The sequence below is a fragment of the Mus caroli genome, chromosome 9, assembly GCF_900094665.2.
Source record: "Mus caroli chromosome 9, CAROLI_EIJ_v1.1, whole genome shotgun sequence".
In the NCBI taxonomy this organism is placed as follows: Eukaryota; Metazoa; Chordata; class Mammalia; order Rodentia; family Muridae; genus Mus; species Mus caroli.
Window position 1 is genome coordinate 100,272,542 of NC_034578.1, and position 19,376 is coordinate 100,291,917.

The 19,376-nt window shown below is 41.4% G+C and overlaps 1 protein-coding gene across 3 annotated transcripts in view; it reads left to right on the forward strand.

The window, feature by feature from the left end:
- Cpne4 (copine 4) overlaps window positions 1-19,376 on the forward strand; it is a 456,744-nt gene that overhangs the window by 283,981 nt on the left and 153,387 nt on the right. For all 3 annotated transcript variants that reach the window (XM_021171653.1, XM_021171654.2, XM_029482117.1), the window contains exon 3: window positions 16,770-16,949. In XM_021171653.1, coding sequence (XP_021027312.1) covers window positions 16,770-16,949 — 180 coding nt within the window. The remainder of the gene's footprint in view (window positions 1-16,769; window positions 16,950-19,376) is intronic.

The following is a 19,376-nucleotide window of genomic DNA, read 5'->3' on the forward strand; positions in this document are numbered from 1 at the left end:
AAAAAAAAAAAAAAAACCCAAGACTCTCCAGCTTTGTATGACCTCTCTGGAGGAATCTGCAGCTGTGGCAGAGAGTCGATATGATGGGAACATTCTATTAATAGCCAACATCCTGAATTAAGTGAACATTTTCTTTACAGTTGAGTTGGGCTAGCCCCCATGCTCCCCTGTGCTGAAGATTTGACCCTGGCTGCACTTTCTGTGACCACAGTCCACCACCTTCCTGCACTTGATCTTGGAACGTTCTGTCCACTCTTCAGTGAGCAAGCAAAGACACCTAATTTTTTTTTCATTATTTATTTACTCATGCTACATCCTGGCCACAGTTCCTTCCCTCCTCTCCTCCCTGTCCCACCTTCACAAATCCTTTCCCCCTACTATTCTCTTTCCTTCTCCCCAGAGATGGGGAAGCTTCTTTGGGTTCCACCCCACCCTAGGATATCAAATCCCAGCAGTATTAAGCACATCCTTTCCTACTGTGGCCCTGCCAGGAAGTCCAGCTAGAGGAAGGGGATCCAAAGGCAGGTGATGGAGTCAGAGACAGCCTTTGCTCCAATTTTTAGGAGACACATGTGAAGACCAAGCTGCACATCTGCTGCAAATGTATAGGGAACCTAGGTTCAGCTCTTGCATGCTCTTTGTTTGGTGGTTCAGTCACTGTGAGACCCCATGGGCATAGGTTGATTGACTCTGTAGGTCTTCTTGTAGTCTTCTTGACCCCTCCAACTGGCTCAATATGATCCCCTATTCTCTTCCACAGGACTCCACAGGACCTCTCTGAGATCCACCTAATGTTTGACTGTGAGTCTCTGCATCTATTTCCATGAGCTGATGGATGAAGCCTCACAGGAAACAGTTATGCTAGACTCCTGTCTGCAAGCAGAGTATCATTAATAGTGTCAGGGTTGACCCTCTCCCATGGGATGGGTCTCAAGTTGGGCCAGTCATTGGTTTGCAGTTCCCTCAATCTCTGCTCCATCTTTATCACTGCACATATTAAAGGTAGGACAAATTTTGGGTAGAAGGATTGATGTTCCAATCCCTGTATTGGATGTCCCTCCTGGCTATTAGAGATGTCCAATTCAGTCTTCATATTCCTCACTACTATGAGTCTCATCTAGGGTCACCCCCATAGACTCCCAGGAGTCTCCCCCATCCCAGGTCTCCAGCTAGTCCCAGAGTTTCTCCCCACTGATTTCCATTCTCTCCTTCAGCCCCCTCCCACCCACCCACACCCAACCTGAGCTCCATCCTTGTTCCCTGCCTCACCCCCTCTTCTACCCAGTTCCCTCCCTCCTTCCATCTCTGATGTCTATTTTACTTCCCCTACTGAGTGAGATTTACACATCCTTACTTGGGCCTTCCTTATTACTTAGTTTCTTTGGGTCTGCAGATTGTAGCATGATTATCGTACACTTTATGACTAATGTTCACTCATAAGCGAGTACATACCATGCATGTCGTTCTAGATCTGTGTTACATTACTCAGAATGGTATTTTCTAGTTCCATCCATTAGCCTGCAAATTTCATATCTTTTTTTTTTAAATAACTGAGTAGTATTCTATTGTGTAGATGTACCACATTATCTTTATTCATTCTTCGGTTAAGGGAACTCTAGGTTGTTTCAAGTTTCTAGCTATTATAAAACAAGCTGCTATGATCATAGTTGAGCAAATATCCTTGTGGTATGGTAGAGCTGGGTCTATGGGTTTATGAGAAACCACCATATTGACTTCCAAAGTGGTTAAACAAGTTTGCACTCACACCAGCAATGAAAGAGTGTTCCCCTTGCTCCACAGCCTTGAATGTCACTTGAGTTTTTTATCTCAGCCATTCTGATGTAAGGTAAAATCTTAGCCATTCTGGGTGTAAGGTAAAATCTCGGAGTCATTTTGCGTTACACATCCCTGATGACTAAGGATGCTTAGTCATCCCTGATAACTAAGGATGATTTCTTTTTTTTTTAATTGGATATTTTCTTTATTTACATTTCAAATGTTTTCCCCTTTCCAGATCTCCCCCTCAGGAACCCCCAATCCCATCCCACCTCCCCTGCCTCTATGAGGATACTCCCTTCCCTCACTCCAGTCTTCCCACCCTGGTATTGCTATACACTGGAGCATCAAACACCCTCAGACCCAAGGGCCTCTCCTCGCACTGATGCCAACAAGGCCTTCCTCTGCCACTTGTGTGGCTGGAGCCATGCGTTCCTCCATGTGTACTCTTTGGTTGGTGGTCCAGTCCCTGGGAGCTCCAGGGGGTCTGGCATGTTGACACTCTTGCTCCCTCCATGGGGCTGCAAACTCCCTCAGCTCCTTCAATTCTTTCTCCAACTCCTCCATCTGGGACTCTGTGCTCAGTCCAATGGTTGGCTGCAAGGATGCAGCTCTGTATTTGTCAGGCACTGGCAGAGCCTCTCAGGAGACAGCTATATCAGGCTCCTGTCAGTAAGCACTTCCCAGCATCCACAATAGCATCTGGGTTTGGTAACTGTATATAGGATGGCTAATATACACTCATCAGTGAGTGCATACTGTGTGTGTTCTTTTGTGACTGAGTTACCTCACTCAGGATGGTATTTTCAAGTTCCATCCATTTACCTTCAAATTCATGAAGTCATTGTTTTTAATAGCTGAGTAGTATTCTATTGTGTAAATGTACCAGATTTTCTGTATCCATTCTTCTGTTGAGGGACATCTGGGTTGTTTCCAGCTTCTGGCTATTATAAATAGGGCTGTTATGAATATAGTGGAGCATGTGTCCTTACTACACATTGTAGCAGTAGCATCTTCTGAGTATATGCCCAGAAGTGGTATAGCTGGGTCCTCAGGTAGTACTACGTCCAATTTTCTGAGGAACCACCAGACTGATTTCCAGAGTAGTTGTACCAACTTGCAATCCCACCAGCAATGGAGGAGTGTTCCTTTTTCTCCACATCCTTGCCAACATCTGCTGTCACCTGAGTTTTTGATCTTAGCCATTCTGACTAGTATGAGGTGGAATCCCAGGGTCATTTTGATTTACATTTCCCAGATGACAAAGGATGTTGAACATTTCTTTAGGTGCTTCTTGGCCATTTGAGTTTCCTCAGTTGAGACTTCTCTGTTTAGTTCTGTACCCCATTTTTAAATAGGGTTATTTGGTTCTCTGAAGTCTAACTTCTTGAGTTCTTTATATATATTGGATATACCCCTCTATTGGAAGTGGGATTGGTAAAGATCTTTCCCCAATCAGTTGGTTGTCATTTTGTCCTATTGACAGTATCCTTTGCCTTACAGAAGCTTTGTGATTTTATGAGGTCCCTTTTGTCAATTCTTTATCTTAGAGCATTAAGCCATTTATGTTCTGTTCAGGAACTTTTCCCCTGTGCCCACGTGTTCATGGCTTTTCCCCAATTTCTCTCCTGTTAGATTCAATGTATTTGGTTTTATGTAAAGGCCCTTGATCCACTTGGAATTGAGCTTTGTACAGGGAGATAAGAATGAATCAATTTACATCTTTCTATATGTTGACCACCAACTGAACTAGCACCATTTGTTAAAGGCTGCCTTTTCCCCACCAGATGGTTTTAGCTCCTTTGATAAAGATCAAGTGACCATAGGTGTGTGGGTTCACTTCAGGGTCTTCAATTCTATTCCATTGATCTACCTGCCTGTCTCTGTACCAACACCATTCGGTTTTTATCCCAATTGCTCTGAAGTACAGCCTGAGGTTAGGGATGGTGATTTCCCTAGAAGTTCTTTTATTGTTGAGAATAGTTTTTGCTATCCTGTTTTGTTTTTTTTTGTTTGTTTGTTTTTTTATTCCAAATGGATTTGGGAATTGCTCTTTCGAACTCTATGAAGAATTGAGTTGGAATTTTGATGGGGATTGCATTGAACCTATAGATTGCTTTCAGCAAAATGACCATTTTTACTATATTAATCCTGCTAATCAAAGAACATGGGAGATCTTTCCATCTTCTGAGGTTTTCTTCAATTTCTTTCTTCAGAGACTCGAAGTTCTTGTCATACAGATCTTTCATTTGTTTGGTTAGAGTCACACCAAGATATTTTATATTGTTTGTGACTATTGTGAAGGGTGTCATTTCCCTTGTTTGTTTCTCAGTTCATTTATCCTTTGAGTATAGAAAGGCCAATGATTTGTTTGAGTTAATTTTATATCTGGCCACTTTGTTGAAGTTGTTTATCAGCTGTAGGAGTTCTCTGGTGGGATTTTTGAGGTCACTTAAGTATACTATCATATAATCAGCAAATAGTGATATTTTCACTTCTTCCTTTCCAATTTGTATCCCTTTGACCTCCTTTTGTTGTCTAATTGCTCTAGCTAGAACTTCAAGTACTATACTGAATAAATAGGGAGAGAGTGGGCAGCCTTGTCTAGTCCCTGATTTTAGTGGGATTGCTTCAAGTTTCTCTCCATTCATTTGATGTTGGCTACTGGTTTGCTGTATATTGCTTTTACTATGTTTAGGTATGGGCCTTGAATTCCTGATCTTACCAAGACTTTTAACATGAAGGCATGCTGAATTTTGTCAAATGCTTTTTCAGAATCTAATGAAATGATCATGTGGTTTTTTTTTCCCCTTGAGTTTGTTTATATAGTGGATTACATTGATGAATTTCCATATATTTAACCATCCTTGCATCCCTGGGATGAAGCTACTTGATCATGGTGAATGATCATTTTGGTGTGTTCTTGGATTTGATTTGTGAGAATTTTATTGAGTATTGCATCAGTATTCATTAGGGAAATTGGTCTGAAGTTCTCTTTCTTTGTTGGGTCTTTGTGTGGTTTGGTATCAACATAACTGTGTCTCTGTTTAGTTTCTGTTTCCCACTATTATTGTGTGAGGTGCAATGTGTGCTTTGAGCTTTATTATAGTTTTCTTTATGAATGTGGAAGCCCTTACATTTGGAACATAGATGTTCAGAATTAAGAGTTATTCTTGGTAGACTTTTCCTTTGATGAGTATGAAGTGTCCTTCCTTAGCATTTTTGAAAACTCTGGGTTGAAAGTTGATTTTATTCCATATTAGAATGGCTACTCCAGCTTGTTTCTTGGGACCATTTACTTGGAAATTTGTTTTCCAGCCCTTTACTCTGAGGTAGTGTTTGTCATTGACACTGAGGTGTGTTTCCTTTATGCAGCAAAATGCTGGGTCCTGTTTACATATCCAGTCTGTTAGTCTATGTGTTTTTATTGAGAAACTCAGTCAATTGATGTTAAGAGGTCTTAAGGAAAAGTGATTGTTGCTTCCTGTTATTTTTAATGTTATTTTTATGTTTGTGTGGCTATCTTCTTTTGGATTTGTTGGAAGATTACTTTCTTGCTTTTTCTAGGGTGTAGTTTCCCTCCTTGTGTTGTTGTTATCTATCTATTATCCTTTGTAGGGTGGATTTGTGGAAAGATATTGTGTAAATTTGGTTTTCTCATGGAATATTTTGGATTCTCCATTTATAGTAATTGAGAATTTTGCTGGGTGTAGTATCCTGGCCTGGCATTTCTGTTCTCTTAGGGTCTGTATGAAATCTGCTAGAATCTTCTAGCCTTCATAATCTCTGGTGAGAAGTCTAGTGTATTTCTGATAGGTCTGCCTTTATATGTTACTTGACTTTTTCTCCGTACTTCTTTTAATAATCTTTCTTCGTTTTGTGCATTTGGTGTTTTGACTATTATGTAATGTGAAGAATTTCTTTTCTGGTCCAATCTATTTGGAGTTCTGTAGGCTTCTTGTATATTCATGGGCATCTCTTTTTTTAGATTAGGGAAGTTTTCTTCTATAGTTTTGTTGAAGATATTTTGCTGTCCCTTTAAGTTGGGAATCTTCACTCTCTTCTATACCTATTATCCTTAGGTTTGGTCTTCTAATTGTGTCCTGGATTTCCTGGATGTTTTGGGTTAGGAGCTTTTTGCATTTTCTTTGACTGTTGTGTCAATGTTTTCTAGGGTATCTTCTGCACCTGAGATTCTCTCTTCTATCTCTTATATTCTGTTGATGATGCTTGTATCTATGACTCCTTATCTCTTTCCTAGGTTTTCTATCTCCAGTGCTTTCTCCCTTTGTTATTTCTTTATTGTTTCTATTTCCATTTTTAGATCCTGGATGATTTTTTTAAATTCCTTAACCTGTTTGGTTGTGTTTTCCTGTAATTGTTTAAGGGATTTCTATATTACTTATTTAAGTACTTCTAGGTGTTTACTTGTGTTCTCCTGTATTTCTTTAAGGGAGTTATTTATGTCCATCTTAAAGTCCACTATCATCCTCATAAGATGTGTTTTTAAATCAGAGTCTTGCTTTTCTGGTATGTTGACGTTTCCAGGGCTCACTGTGGTGGGAGAACTGGGTTCTGATGATCCCAAGTAGCCTTGGTTTCTGTTGCTTATGTTCTTGCCCTTGCCTCTCGCCATCTGGTATCTCAGGTGTTAGCTGCTCTTGCTGTCTCTGACTGTGGCTTGTCTTTCCTGCAAGCCTGTGTGTCAGTATTCCTGGGAGACCAGTGCTCTCTGTGAGGAATTTGTGTATGGAGAGCTGTGGCACAAGGTCAGCTCCAGGTTGCAGACAGAAACTGGAAGGATCCTGTTCCTGCTGTTCCTTGGTTCCTGTGTCCTGATAGCTCTGGGAAGGTCCCTCTTGGGCCAGGAATTTGAGTAGAAGTGGTGGTTTAGCTGTGCTCATAGATGTGTCAGAACTCCTGAGAGACCAGCTTTCTCTGGGTGGTATTTGGGTGTGGAGCACTATGGTATAGGATGAGCTCCAGGCACAGACCATTTCTTTAAGTGCTTCTTGACTTTTAGATATTTCTCTGTTAAGAATTCTTGTTTAGCTATGTACCCCATTTTTTTAATTGGTTTATTTAGTTGGTTGGTGTCAAACTTCTTGAATTCTTTCTACATTTTGGATATTAGTCCTCTGTCAGATGGAGGGTTGGTGCAGATTTTTTTCCCAGTCTGTAGGCTGCTGTTTTGTTCTATTGATGGTGTCCTTAGCCTAGCAAAAGCTTTTCAGTTTCATGAGGTCCCATTTACTAATTGTTGATCTTTGTGCCTGAGCTATTAGTGTTCTGTTCAGGAATTTGTCTCTTGTGTTAATGTGTTCAAGGCATTTCAGCATTCTCTCATCTATTAGATTTAGTGTTTTATGTTGAGTCCTCTGATCCACTTGAACTTGAGTTTTGTGCAGAGTGATAAATATGGGTCTCTTTGCATTCTTATATATGCAGACATCCAGTTAGGCCAAAACCATTTGTTGAAAATGCTTTCTTTTTCTCCATTGTATGGTTTTAGCTTCTCTGTCAAAACTCGAGTGTCTGTAGGTTTGAGCTCTTACTTCCAGGTATTTAATTCTATTCTGTTGATTGACCTGTGCACTTTTTATGCCAATACCATGCAGGTTTTATTACTCTTGCTCTGTGGTATAGCTTGAAATTAGGGATGGTGATACCTTCACAAATTCTATTACTATATGGGGTTGTTTTAACCATCCTGTTTTTTTTTTCCATATGGAGTTGAGAATTGCTCTTTCAAGGTCTAAAGAATTGTGTCAAGATTTTGATGAAAATTGCATTGAATATGTAGATTGCTTTGGGTAAGGTGGCCATTTTATTATCTAATCATACTGATCCATGAGCATGGGATCTTCCATTATCTGATATCTTCTTCAATTTCTTTCTTCAGAGACTTGAAATTTTGTCATACAGGTATTTTCTTAGTTGGTTAGAGATACACCAAGATTTATTATTATTATTATTTGTGGGTATTATAAAAAGTGTTGTTTCCCTAATTTCTTTCTCATCTTGTTTATAGTTTGTACAAAGAAGGGCTACTGATGTTTTTTTAGTTAATTTTGTATCCAGCCACTCTGCCAAAGGTGTTTATCAGCCATAGGAGTTCTCTTGTAAAATTGGGGGGGGGTCATTTATATATACTATCATATACTATATACCATACATCATACATCACATATCATATCATGTATCATATATCAATCAATCATATATCATATCATACATCATATATCATACATACAAATAGTGATACTTTGGCTTCTTCTTTTCCAATTTGTATTCTTTTGTTTTCCTTTAGTTGTCTCATTGCTCTAGGTAAGAACTTCAGCTACTTTGTTGAATAGATGTGAGTATGCAGTCTTGTTTTATCCCTAATTTTAAAGAAATTGCCTTAAGATGCCATTTAATTTTATTTTGGCTGTTGACTTTCTTTATGTTGCCTTTATTATGCTTCAGTATGTACCTTGTATCCATGGTCTCTCCAAGACATTTAACACAAAGGGCTGCTGGATTTTGTCAAGGGTTTTTTTCAGCACCTAATAAGATGATCATTCGTGTTTTTTTCCCCCTTCAGTTTGTTTTATGGTAGAGTATATTGATGGATTTTCATATAGTGTACCATTCCTGCCTTCCCTTCATGATGAAGCCTACTTGATCATTATGGATGATGTTTTTGACGTGTTCTTGGATTTGGTTTGCAAGCATTTGATTGAGTAATTTTGCATCAATATTCATAAGGGAAATTAATCTGAAATTCTCTTTCTTTGTTGAGTCTTTGTGTGGTTTACATATCAGGGTGATTGTGGCATCATAGAATAGGTTGCCAATATTCTTTCTGTTTCTATTTTGTGGAATAGTTTGAAGAGTATTGCTATTCACTTTTCTTTGAAAGTCTGGTAGAACTCTGTGCGGAACAATTTGGTCCTGAGCTGCTTCCCAACCCACCCCCAGGTTGGGAGATTTTAATGACTGCTTCTATTTATAGTACTATTTACATTGTTTACCTGATCTTTATTTAACTTTGGTAAGTGGTATCTGTCAAGAAAATTATCCATTTTGTTTAGATTTTCCAATTTTGTGGAGTACAGGCTTTTGAAGTAGGGCCTGATGGTTCTTTGGTTTTCCTCAGGTCTGTAGTTATGTCTCCCTTTTCATTTCTGATTCTGTTGATTTGGATACTGTCTCTCTGCCTCTGAGTTAGTTTTGATAAGCGTTTATCTCTTTTTTCAATTTTCCCAAAGAACCAGGTCTTGGTTTCATTGATTCTTTGTGTTCTCTTTGTTTCTAATTTATCGATTTCAGTCCTGAATTTGATTACTTCCTGCAATCTACCCCTCTTGGGCATGTTTGCTCTTTTTTGTTCTCGAATTTTCAGGTGTGCTTTTAAGTTGCTAGTATGGGAGGTCTCCAGTTTCCTTATGAAGGCAGCAATTCTGTGAAAAGACAGCTAATGTAATACTGAGGAGTGGACTCTTCTTTTTGTGATAGAATTTTCTTAAGCTCTCTGGATCTGGAGCATCTCTGTCTCTCCAGAGTCACTGTAGAGAGGTCCCCATCTAAACAGGAAGAAGGAGGCAACCTAGAGCGATGGCTCTGCAGGTAATTGCTTGCTGCCTGCATCTGAGGCCCTAAGATCAGAACTCATAGCTCCCACATAGGAAGATTGTCCAGTAGGATGCAGCTGTGGCTTCAGCATGTGGAGAGGATAAGGGGACTAGATGGTCCCAAAGCTTTGCTACTCAACCTGTCAGGTTATAATAGTGAGATCCAGATAATAAGAGAAAGAAGTGATTAAGGAAGACATCTTAATGTCAACCACTGGCTTACACATGCATTCACTAGAGTGAGTACACACACACAGAATTACACATGCACTCACAAGAGCAAGTAAACTTGCACACACATGCACACACACACACACTTACACATGCACTCACAAGAGCGAATACACCTGCACACACACAGTTCCACACTTACACATGCACTCACAAGAGCAAATATACCTGCATGCACATATACACATATGCATATACACACATGTGTAAACTTGAGCAAGATAAAGCAGGCTGAAGAAAGAGGATGAGAAAGCTTAAGACCCAAGACCCCGAAAGTTCCTGCTGGACCCTCATAGATCACAGTGAAAAGACTTTTAAGAGACACCTGCCCAGTTGGAATTGGAGAGGAAAGAATGTTTCTCTCTCAGAGAACATGTGCAATGTTGATTTATCAAGTTGTCCTGAAATAGTTGTGGGGAGACAATATCTGAATAGATTTGTCTTCTCTGGAAGTGGAGGCGTGCCTCAGGATAGAGCTCTGAGGGAAATTCTAGTTACATCCCTTCACTTAATAGTTGAGTCCCCTGCACAGTTAACCTTTCCAACCTATGTTTCCTCGTGTGTAAAACACTGGGTGCTGATTCATGGTATTGGAGTGGCTATATGGGAGGAGGTTGAGAAGAGGTTAGAGCAGCTGTGGTGCTCTCTAAGCGCTCTGCAGATGTGTTCTATGACCCAATACTGAGCTAGGTTAGGGTGATGCTAGTGAAGAGAAGGACGCTAGAGGTTTCCAAATCTTAAAAGCCACAAAACTCATTAGGAGCCACCAGCCACACAGGTTCACTTGTAGCCGCCATTCATAAAACTTTTACATTATGTTTGATTCCTGAGAAGTTAAATATTCATGGATAGACAGACAAATGTAAAAATACCATAGAACCAGTCAGCAATATGGAAAAAAAAGTTAGTGAAGAGTCCGTGTTGGCCTGTACAGGTGAGATTGAAGGAATAATCAGATGTTTCAGTGTCCTGAAATAGCAATGCTGAGAAGTCTCCTCTCTTACTGGGACATGCTACTGGAGGTGGAGAGGGATGGATGGGGGAGCGCTTGTTATTCCTAGAACTCTGCCAGAATGGCAGCTAACTGGGCTTGTAGGTAGAATGGGGTGGGTGACATGGTCACTGCCAGATTTGCTACACAGAGAAAGGAGGAAGCAAGTCAAATCTACCAGCCTATTTCCTTAGCTTTCAATGACAGAAATGTATTAGTGTACAAAGTGTGGTGAGCACAGTAGGTCTCTCTCTCACACACACACAGTAGGTCTGGCCCATCTAGCTCATACTCTCCTTCCACTATGGAGCTGAGCCAACACTGCTGATAATAAATTACTGACTCTAAAACTTAACTACACATTGGAATCACCTAGGTAGATTTAAGAACGGCTGGTGACTACATTCCTCCCCTAGAGAATCTTAATTTAATTGGTCTGGAGACCCCCAAGTAGCTGCAAGATATAGCAAAGCCTGAGAATTAGTGCCCTATATTGAAATCAGCTCGGAATCGCCAGCCTCATTAAGTGAGCACATGCATATCATACAGGTTTTCATTAAGCCAAGAGGAGATAGAGCTGAGACAAGCTAGAATTGTGCTGTCCATCGTTACTATTTAAATCTAATATAATTACATTCAGGTAAAAATTTTAAATTACTTCTTTTGTTCCACTGGCTGCGTTTCAAAATTTAAAAGATGCATATGGCTAGTTTCTGCCATTTGAACCAGACAGAACATTATGGAAAATTCTATGAATCAACTCTAAGAAATCAGCAGATGCTCAAGGCAATAAGGCTTGGGATAGAAATCAGGAAGGCTGAGCCTCACACACTGGACATTCAGAGGGAGAGAAGTGAACTGTGGAGAACAGAGGCACTGGGCACCAGAAGACATATTGGACAGCTCGTGCATGTGCCAGACCATTGGATGATTTGATGTTCCGATTGCGTAGAGCCTGTAGCCTACAAATCTGGTAGTGAAGGGAGTGGAAACCCAAGGCAACTGGCACTAAGTCAGGTGGCACTCATCTCATTGACTTCAGAACCACACTTCCAGGCAAGGTGCTGCACTTCTACTGGCTGCTTTAAACAACATCAAAGCCCCAGACGGTGTCCATCATGACAGCAGCATCCATCTCTGTGGTCAATGTCAGGTTGATTCCAGGACCTCCAACCAGAACATCTCTGGCACCATAGGCTCATATATTGAAATGATCAAGTGCACAGCAGAGGACTCGATGAACTGCTAGTTGGGGGAGAGGGGAGAGGAGTCCCTTGATACCCTGTTCAGTCTGCTCCAGAGGGCTGGAAGGATTTATGTCATGGTGGCTGAAGAATGCCAGTCTGGGCAGGAAGCTCTCTGCAAGGCACCAGGCTGAATGTTTCTAGTAAGAAGGGTGCATTCATTTTCCAGGGTTGCTTTAAGTAAGTGACATGAGGTGGGTGGCTTAAAGGACACATGAATTCTTGCAGGTACTGGGCAAGAGTTGAGGTCCTGAGACAGAACACTGTTCATTCAGCTAGCCCAGCCATCTGTTTTATTATAGAAGCTTTATGTAGCTTAATATGCCCTCTTGGAAGTTAATATGGTTTGAAAAATTGCCTGCAATAAACCCTTTCTTTCTTGCACATAAGCGTATCCGTTCTTCATTCAGAGAAAATTAGTTTCTCTCTATCCACCCTAAATAAATATGGGGAGAAAGTACTTAAAGAATATCAGTCTGAGGGAGTATCTAGTTTGGAGCCTGCCCTGAGGATATAGTGAAATCCTTTGGTCGATGATGTCATTATTTACCAATGCCTGTTAGAAACAAGGGTTTCTAACCCCAGTGCACTCTGGCTGGCTTCAGTGATTGGTTCCTATGGTCACCACCTTCACATTCTCACCAACAAAAAAATTTAAATTTACACTTACTTATTTTTTGTTCATTTATTTAAGAGCACACTTGTCACAGTCTGTGTGCTGAGGCCAAAGGATAACCAGCAAGAGTCGGTTCTCTCCTTTTACCATGTTGGATCTAGGGTTAGAATTCAAGTCCTGAGGCTTGAGAGCCTTTATGGAGAAAAACTTTAAGTTTGTAAGACCAGAGGTTAACATAGAGGGTAAACACATGAGCTCCAGAGCTCAACTACCTGGGTTCAAATCCACCCTTGTTACTTGCAAGCTGTGTATAAATGGGAAAGTTATGGATGGCTTCTCTCTTCATGCCACCATAGCCTAGTTATGTTTGCTTTTCAAAGGACGGATATGAATAAACATGAAATAAGGGCCAGGTGATGCAGTCAGTCCACATGCTGAGTTTAAGAGCCTACACTGCATCCGACCTTGCACATATGACATGAAATTGTTTCAGCTGGAAAAGGGTACAAAGCTTGCTGGCATGATTGCTGCAAAAGCCAAAGTTAACAGATGGCTGCAGATGTGGCTCAAGGCAACTGCAGACTAGCCTAGTGATCAGAGTTCTAGTCCCCAGATCCACGTAATGGGAGGTGAGGACTGACTCCTACAAGGTGTCCTCTGACCTCTGCACATGTACACATACACACACACATATACACGCACACCACCACCACCATTACAACTTATTTAAATGGATAAAAGCATGTCCTGAAATTTCTAAAGCAATATGAATATGTCAATCATGATGACCAGGGAAGATAGGGGCTGAATTACTATTGATGTCCTTGCAAAGTGGGTGATAGAGAGCAAGGAAGTTTAAACCACACTTTAATAAGAAGAGCCTCAACTTACAGAGAGCAGTTTATTTCACAAGGACTGGCAAGCATGATTGCCTAGGGCACACAGAAGACGTTGGTGTGCTCCTGCCATACCAGCCCTTGGGAAGCACAGGACTGCCTGGATTGCTGGGCCCTACCCTCTACCCAGAAAATCAGTGTGAGGGATTGGATTAAATGGAGTGGGACCATTCCCCTGCTGGAGCCGGCATTTGCAGTTAGTAAGGATCTTTAGATATGCTTACCTTGAATGCGACACCCCTTATTAAGAATCATGAGCAACTCAAGGCTACTGCTCTGGGAACCCTGTCTTGAGTCTCCAGAAGAGATGATGCATCTCTCATAATGACTGGGGATGCATAATGCTTAAAACCACCTTTTCCTACGCATTTAGCATTGTGAGCACTCACTCCCCTCACCACCTTCTCTCTGTGTCGAAAACCTGATGCTCTTGTGGTTCCAAGTGGCTGCTGTTTGTCCTTGGAGATCAAATATTTTCATAAAGTAAATCTGTATTATTTCATTTCTTCCCATTTCTCTCATTTCCTGGGGATGGGGTCACATGCTTGGATAGCCTATTTGAGATATGTAGCTTAATGCCAACATGATTCATAGCTCTATGTGTGAATTACACTTGAGAATTAAAATGTGATCCATTTGTGTCAACTGAAGTGTCTAATACAAAAACAAAGACCAATTTCCATTCACTGTCTCTTTTCACTTGAGCCTGACCAAGACACTGAATGTATTCTCTCTTCTCTGAAGATGTCAAATCTACCTATAACCAAGTTCTAAGATACCACAGAAGTATATGTAAACCTCTCATTTTGTGGCTCATTATTTCACCCATTCAGACCAGATGTTAAAATACAATGAGTCTCTCAGGGACAAATGGAGCCATTCCATGAGAGAGAAGAGCCTGGAAGGACATGTCAGGCCTGTGGTGTAGATGCCCCATCTCAGTGTGGAGGTCTCTGACCATCGAGGAATGCAGGAAAGTCACCAGCTGTTACAGCATCTTTTTCCAAATGTAGAATAGTAGAAACTGCCCTTGATACATTGGGGACGAAGCAGAAAGCCCACTGACGAAAGGCAAAGGATTATCTTCATGTCACCTAAACTGGTGATCCACAAACTTGTAAACTCTGATTTCCACCATTATGCAAAACTATACAGACTCAGGAATTATGCCAGTACATTCTTGTACTGCCATAGTCAATGATAGAATCAGCCCTGTTCCCAAAATGGATGTGTGTGTGTGTGTGTGTGTGTGTACTGACATGTATGTATGTATATGTATATGTATATGTATATGTATATGTATTATGTGTATGAGTGTAAAATTTTGCTAAAATAGGAATGGAGTCTTCATAAGGTGCCAGAATAGTCAAAGAATGACCAACTTGTAAAATCCTAAGCATAGTGGACTGGAGATGGCTTTCTGCTGCGTATGATATGACAAAAGCTTATGTTCCTTTCTGCTGCGTATGACATGACAGAAGCGATATGCTCCTTTTCCTTGAAACCTGGATTGTTCACCCACCTGTGCATGATGAGTGATGTCCCTCACTTATAGCATGGGAAGGCAAGTGGCGAGGACCAGGGTCAAGTCAATGCACCTTAGTGTTGGAGCGAGCATGAGACTCTCTTTGTGGAGCAGTGTGGTCATGGATGACAGTGTAGAGGACTTCTTCCCTCTGGGAGATTATTATTTCCTCTTACCTATGTGAGAGTAAAGGAAGTGGTATTATAATTTGTGCTAAGACCCAGCACTTTTGAAACAGTCGGCAGACCACATCTCTACTTGAAAGCCAACATAGTGCAGGAACAACAGGCTCCAGTTGATTTGTGGAGCATGAAAGAATTGGCTTCTCCCATTGGATGGTGCTACAAGAACTGGGAGACATTATTTTTTCCAGGCTTCCAAGAATATAAATGGCTTTGTGTGTTTTCACTTGTGACAAACACAAAGGGAAAGAACCTTAAATGGTCCAGATCTAGACAGGAAACAGATAGCAGAACCAGAGTGTCCAGTCCTGGAGACTGAGCCTTTGGAGAACTAAACTCTCCCAGGATAAGGGCACGGAGCAAGCACTGGACAGTAGGACATCGGGGGAGCTTCAGCAGAATGCATTACTACCCTTCATCTGAAGGGACAAGACATGGGACCAAAAGGCCATATATGACAGTGTGTGCCTATAATCCCAGCGCACATGGAGAAACTGAAGCAGGAAGACTGTGGTAGATTCTAGGCCTGCCTGGATACATAGTTAACTCCCAGACAGCCTGGACTACAAAGAAAGACTTTGTCTGAAAAAATGAAAAATGGGACCTGAAGAAATGATTCAGTGGAGGGTCTGAGTTTAGTTCCCATTGCCTACAGCAGAGAAATCATAATTACTCCAGCTCCAGGGGACACATGCTGCCTTCTAGACTCTGCCAGCCACCACTCCCATGTAAACATACACATGTGCACAAAGATACACTTGTACACATAATTAAAGTAATAATTTAAAAAAAAAATCTTTAAAACAATCCAAACAGTAACAAAGCATGTGATAGGGAGGGGACAGAGAAGAATGAGGGTTCATATCACCAAGGCTTAGCACATGCTTTCTGGGTAGAGGGGAAGAGTCTTTGGCAGCATCTGTATGTGTAGAGGCAGCTTGAATCTCTCTGTTCTCAGACTCCCTCATCTCATGTCCAGTCCTCCCTCTGGTCCTCCCCTCCCAAACGAGAGCCCAGGAAATTCAATGTGTAGATTCAGCCTCCTCGTGGAACAGTACAGCATGTTTCAGCCCTGGACCTGGGAGAAGGGGACAAACAGAGGCAGAAAGAATTATAGCTCATGGCATGTTGGAACAGTGTGTCTATTCTTCTAATTGACATTTTGTAGATGAGAAAACTGAAGGTCTCCAATTGTGGTGAACCAGTGAATGTCTACCTAATGAAGAACATACTTGAGAACAAAGGCAGCTGACCTCTGCTCTAATGGCCCTCCTCTCTGTTGTCCTGGGAATCACGAGTTGGAAACCCCCATTAGAGTAGACTTGGCTAAAAGGAGACAGCTAGCCTACCATTTCCTATGGCTGTGCCCAGCAGACATCACTAATTGATCACAGATGTCTTTCCTACTGAGTCCAGATATTCCTTCAGACTCTCCTGCACTAATGATGATCTCATCTTGTTCTGTTACCTAATCCATATAACATGATTAAAAACTCCAAATAAAGAACCTCCGACTGTTTGTGATGTCTGGTAAAATTGTCTGCACCAAAGCTTAGCTCATTCTCTGAAGTGGCTTGTAGAGTTTCAGTTTGCTAGCCCTAGTGACTCTTGGGAGGGTATTTATAGATTAATTTGCTTGAAGGTTAGTACTAAAAGTCCTAATCCCCGTGGGTTTCCTTTTTCTCCTTTCAGGTGGACAGGACAGAGGTGATTCGTACCTGCATAAACCCAGTGTACTCAAAGCTGTTTACAGTGGACTTTTATTTTGAAGAGGTCCAACGTCTCCGGTTTGAAGTTCATGACATCAGCAGCAACCACAATGGACTGAAGGAAGCTGACTTCCTTGGCGGCATGGAGTGCACACTTGGCCAGGTAGACAGATGTCTTTTGTCTCCTCCACTTCAGGCCTTCCTCCCCTCTTCTGATCCTTGCTCTCTTTTCCTTAAGTGGTCATTTTCTTTAAACTACAGCATCTTCCAACATTTCCTAGGTACTGTTATATCAGTTATATGCACAAGAGATCATGCAAGTATATGCAGTTGGTTCTTTTGTAGAGTTAATAAACTCTCTTCCTGAATGTCCTCATTGTGTCGGTCATGTATGCAACAAATGCAGATCCAGCACTTACTACATCGCTATTCCTGGGTCTGTTAGAGCCACACCACCCTGTCCCATGACAAACTTGCCATCTCCTAAATGATCTGGAAGATTCCCACACATAGACTCTTCCTCATTCAAATTTATGCAAAATCTCCGGAGACAAAAGTTAAAATGGCCCAAGATTAAATAAATACTGTAATTTAACCCCTAATGGGAATGTGACATGGATTAAGTTCCTTTGATAAGAGGAAAAAAAGATCCAGAGTGTGTAAGTGACCTACCAGTGGTTCTCAACCTGTGGATCTTGACCCCCACAAGTATTGAATATCTGATATTTACATTATAATACATAACAGTAGCAAAACTACAGTTATGAAGTAGAAATAAGAAAATTTTATGGTTGGGGGTCATCACAGCATGAGGAGCTGTATGAAAGGGTCTTAGCATTAGGAAGGGTAAGACCCACTGGTGCCAACAGCTCACCCTTGTAAGTAGCAGAGTCAGTGCTGGCCACAGCCCATCCTTTTACTTCCACTGGCCTTTCCTGTCTATCCCCTCTCAATCCCCTTTTGCTGTACCCAGAGTGCAGTGGAGCATTTGTAAGAAATAAGTCAATGGTTTAGACTCAGTTCAACCTCAAAATGCTGAGAGCTGATTTTTTATTGGTCTGAGAGGTTAGTGTCCTCAAACCCTGGGGCTAGGGACCCGAGAGGACACAAGAATGAGCCAGTTGTGCAGAGTCTGAGAATCTGGTCTTTATGGTTTTGGTTGGTGAGAAGGGAAAGAGAGGTCTGGCATCTCCAAGCCCAGAAGCCGCTTGTCTGGATCAAGGGTTCCTTCTGAAACTCCAGAGTGAAATATAATTCAGGTTTTCTGGTTTTGTAACATCAGAGCCCAGTGTATATGAATATTCAGTTGGTGAATGCTTTCAAGAATTCTATGGTAGCCAGTTTCTTGAAGCCTTGGGCCTGTTTAATGTCTCTGGTTTGGGGGTACAGGTTTCCTTTAGAAGAGAGGGATCAAAGTACAAAACCTGTTCTGAGCCTCCAAAATAATTGAGCTGTGTGGAAAATGAAAGTGCGATCCATGTGCTCAAGCGCATCACTGTGTGTCAGGTTCTGGGTCCCTACCCTAGTGTGTGGGCCTTCAGGAAATGGACCAAACTTTGTGGGAAACCAAAAATAAAAAAAAAATGTGGTTCAGGGAAGGCAGAAGAAGGAGGGGAACTCTCCAGGAAGAAAGCTGTGTGAACAAGTCTAAAGGTCAGGTGAGTGTGCCAGGGGTGTGGCTTAGGAGAGCCTGGTGTCAGTGAGCCAGGCCAGATGCCTACTTCCTGTAAACCACTAAAGATTGAACTTCAAAGCTCTTTGCAGCCCAGGCCTCCTACTAAGGATATGGGGTACATTGTTATTTGTAGATTTGCAAGGTTTGTCACAAAGAGGGACTCCAAATTATAGAAGCCTAATGTTCCAGCAAACCTTCATTCCCTTCCTGCCTCAGGAAGAGAAAACTCTGTGAGGAAAAATCAGCCTAGAAGGCAAGCCTCTGTGTTCCCATGTGGGTGCTTGCCCTCCTGCATGCCACTTGCTGGAAGACATTTCTCCCAGTCGAAAAGAGAGGTGACTTAGAATGCCCCTGTTAGCCTTTTCCATGAAATACAGTGCTCGCCTTCACAGGAACACACTATATTCCCTTAAAGAAAGCCAAAGGCCAGATGCAGAAATTCTCCCAAGGAGAAGCAGAGAGAGAAATAGAGGACAATTAATAGAATCAGCCTGAAGACTTCTTAAAAGACTTAATGATAGAGAATTTTAGAATTTTGCTGAGACAGCCACCTTTTAGGTACAAATGAAATGAACGACTTATGGATTTTGTGTGTAACTTTGTTTAAGGTTTTAAAAACAAGTGGTCAGCTGTAAAAATTATATGTATGGGAACCTTTAGATGAACTCAGTGGGTTGAATTTATGTGCAGTAACACACACACACATACATACACACACACACACATGCATACATGCACTGGTATGTGTATGTGTGTGTGTTAATATAATAACTGAAGAAGAATTCATGAATTTGAGAGTGAGTAAGGAGATAGCAGAAGAGTTAGTTGAAGGAGGGGTAGAAATGATACAAAACAATGTTTAAAAAAAAGATGCTTAAAAAATGATATCATTATATACTTCAGTGAGCCTTGGCA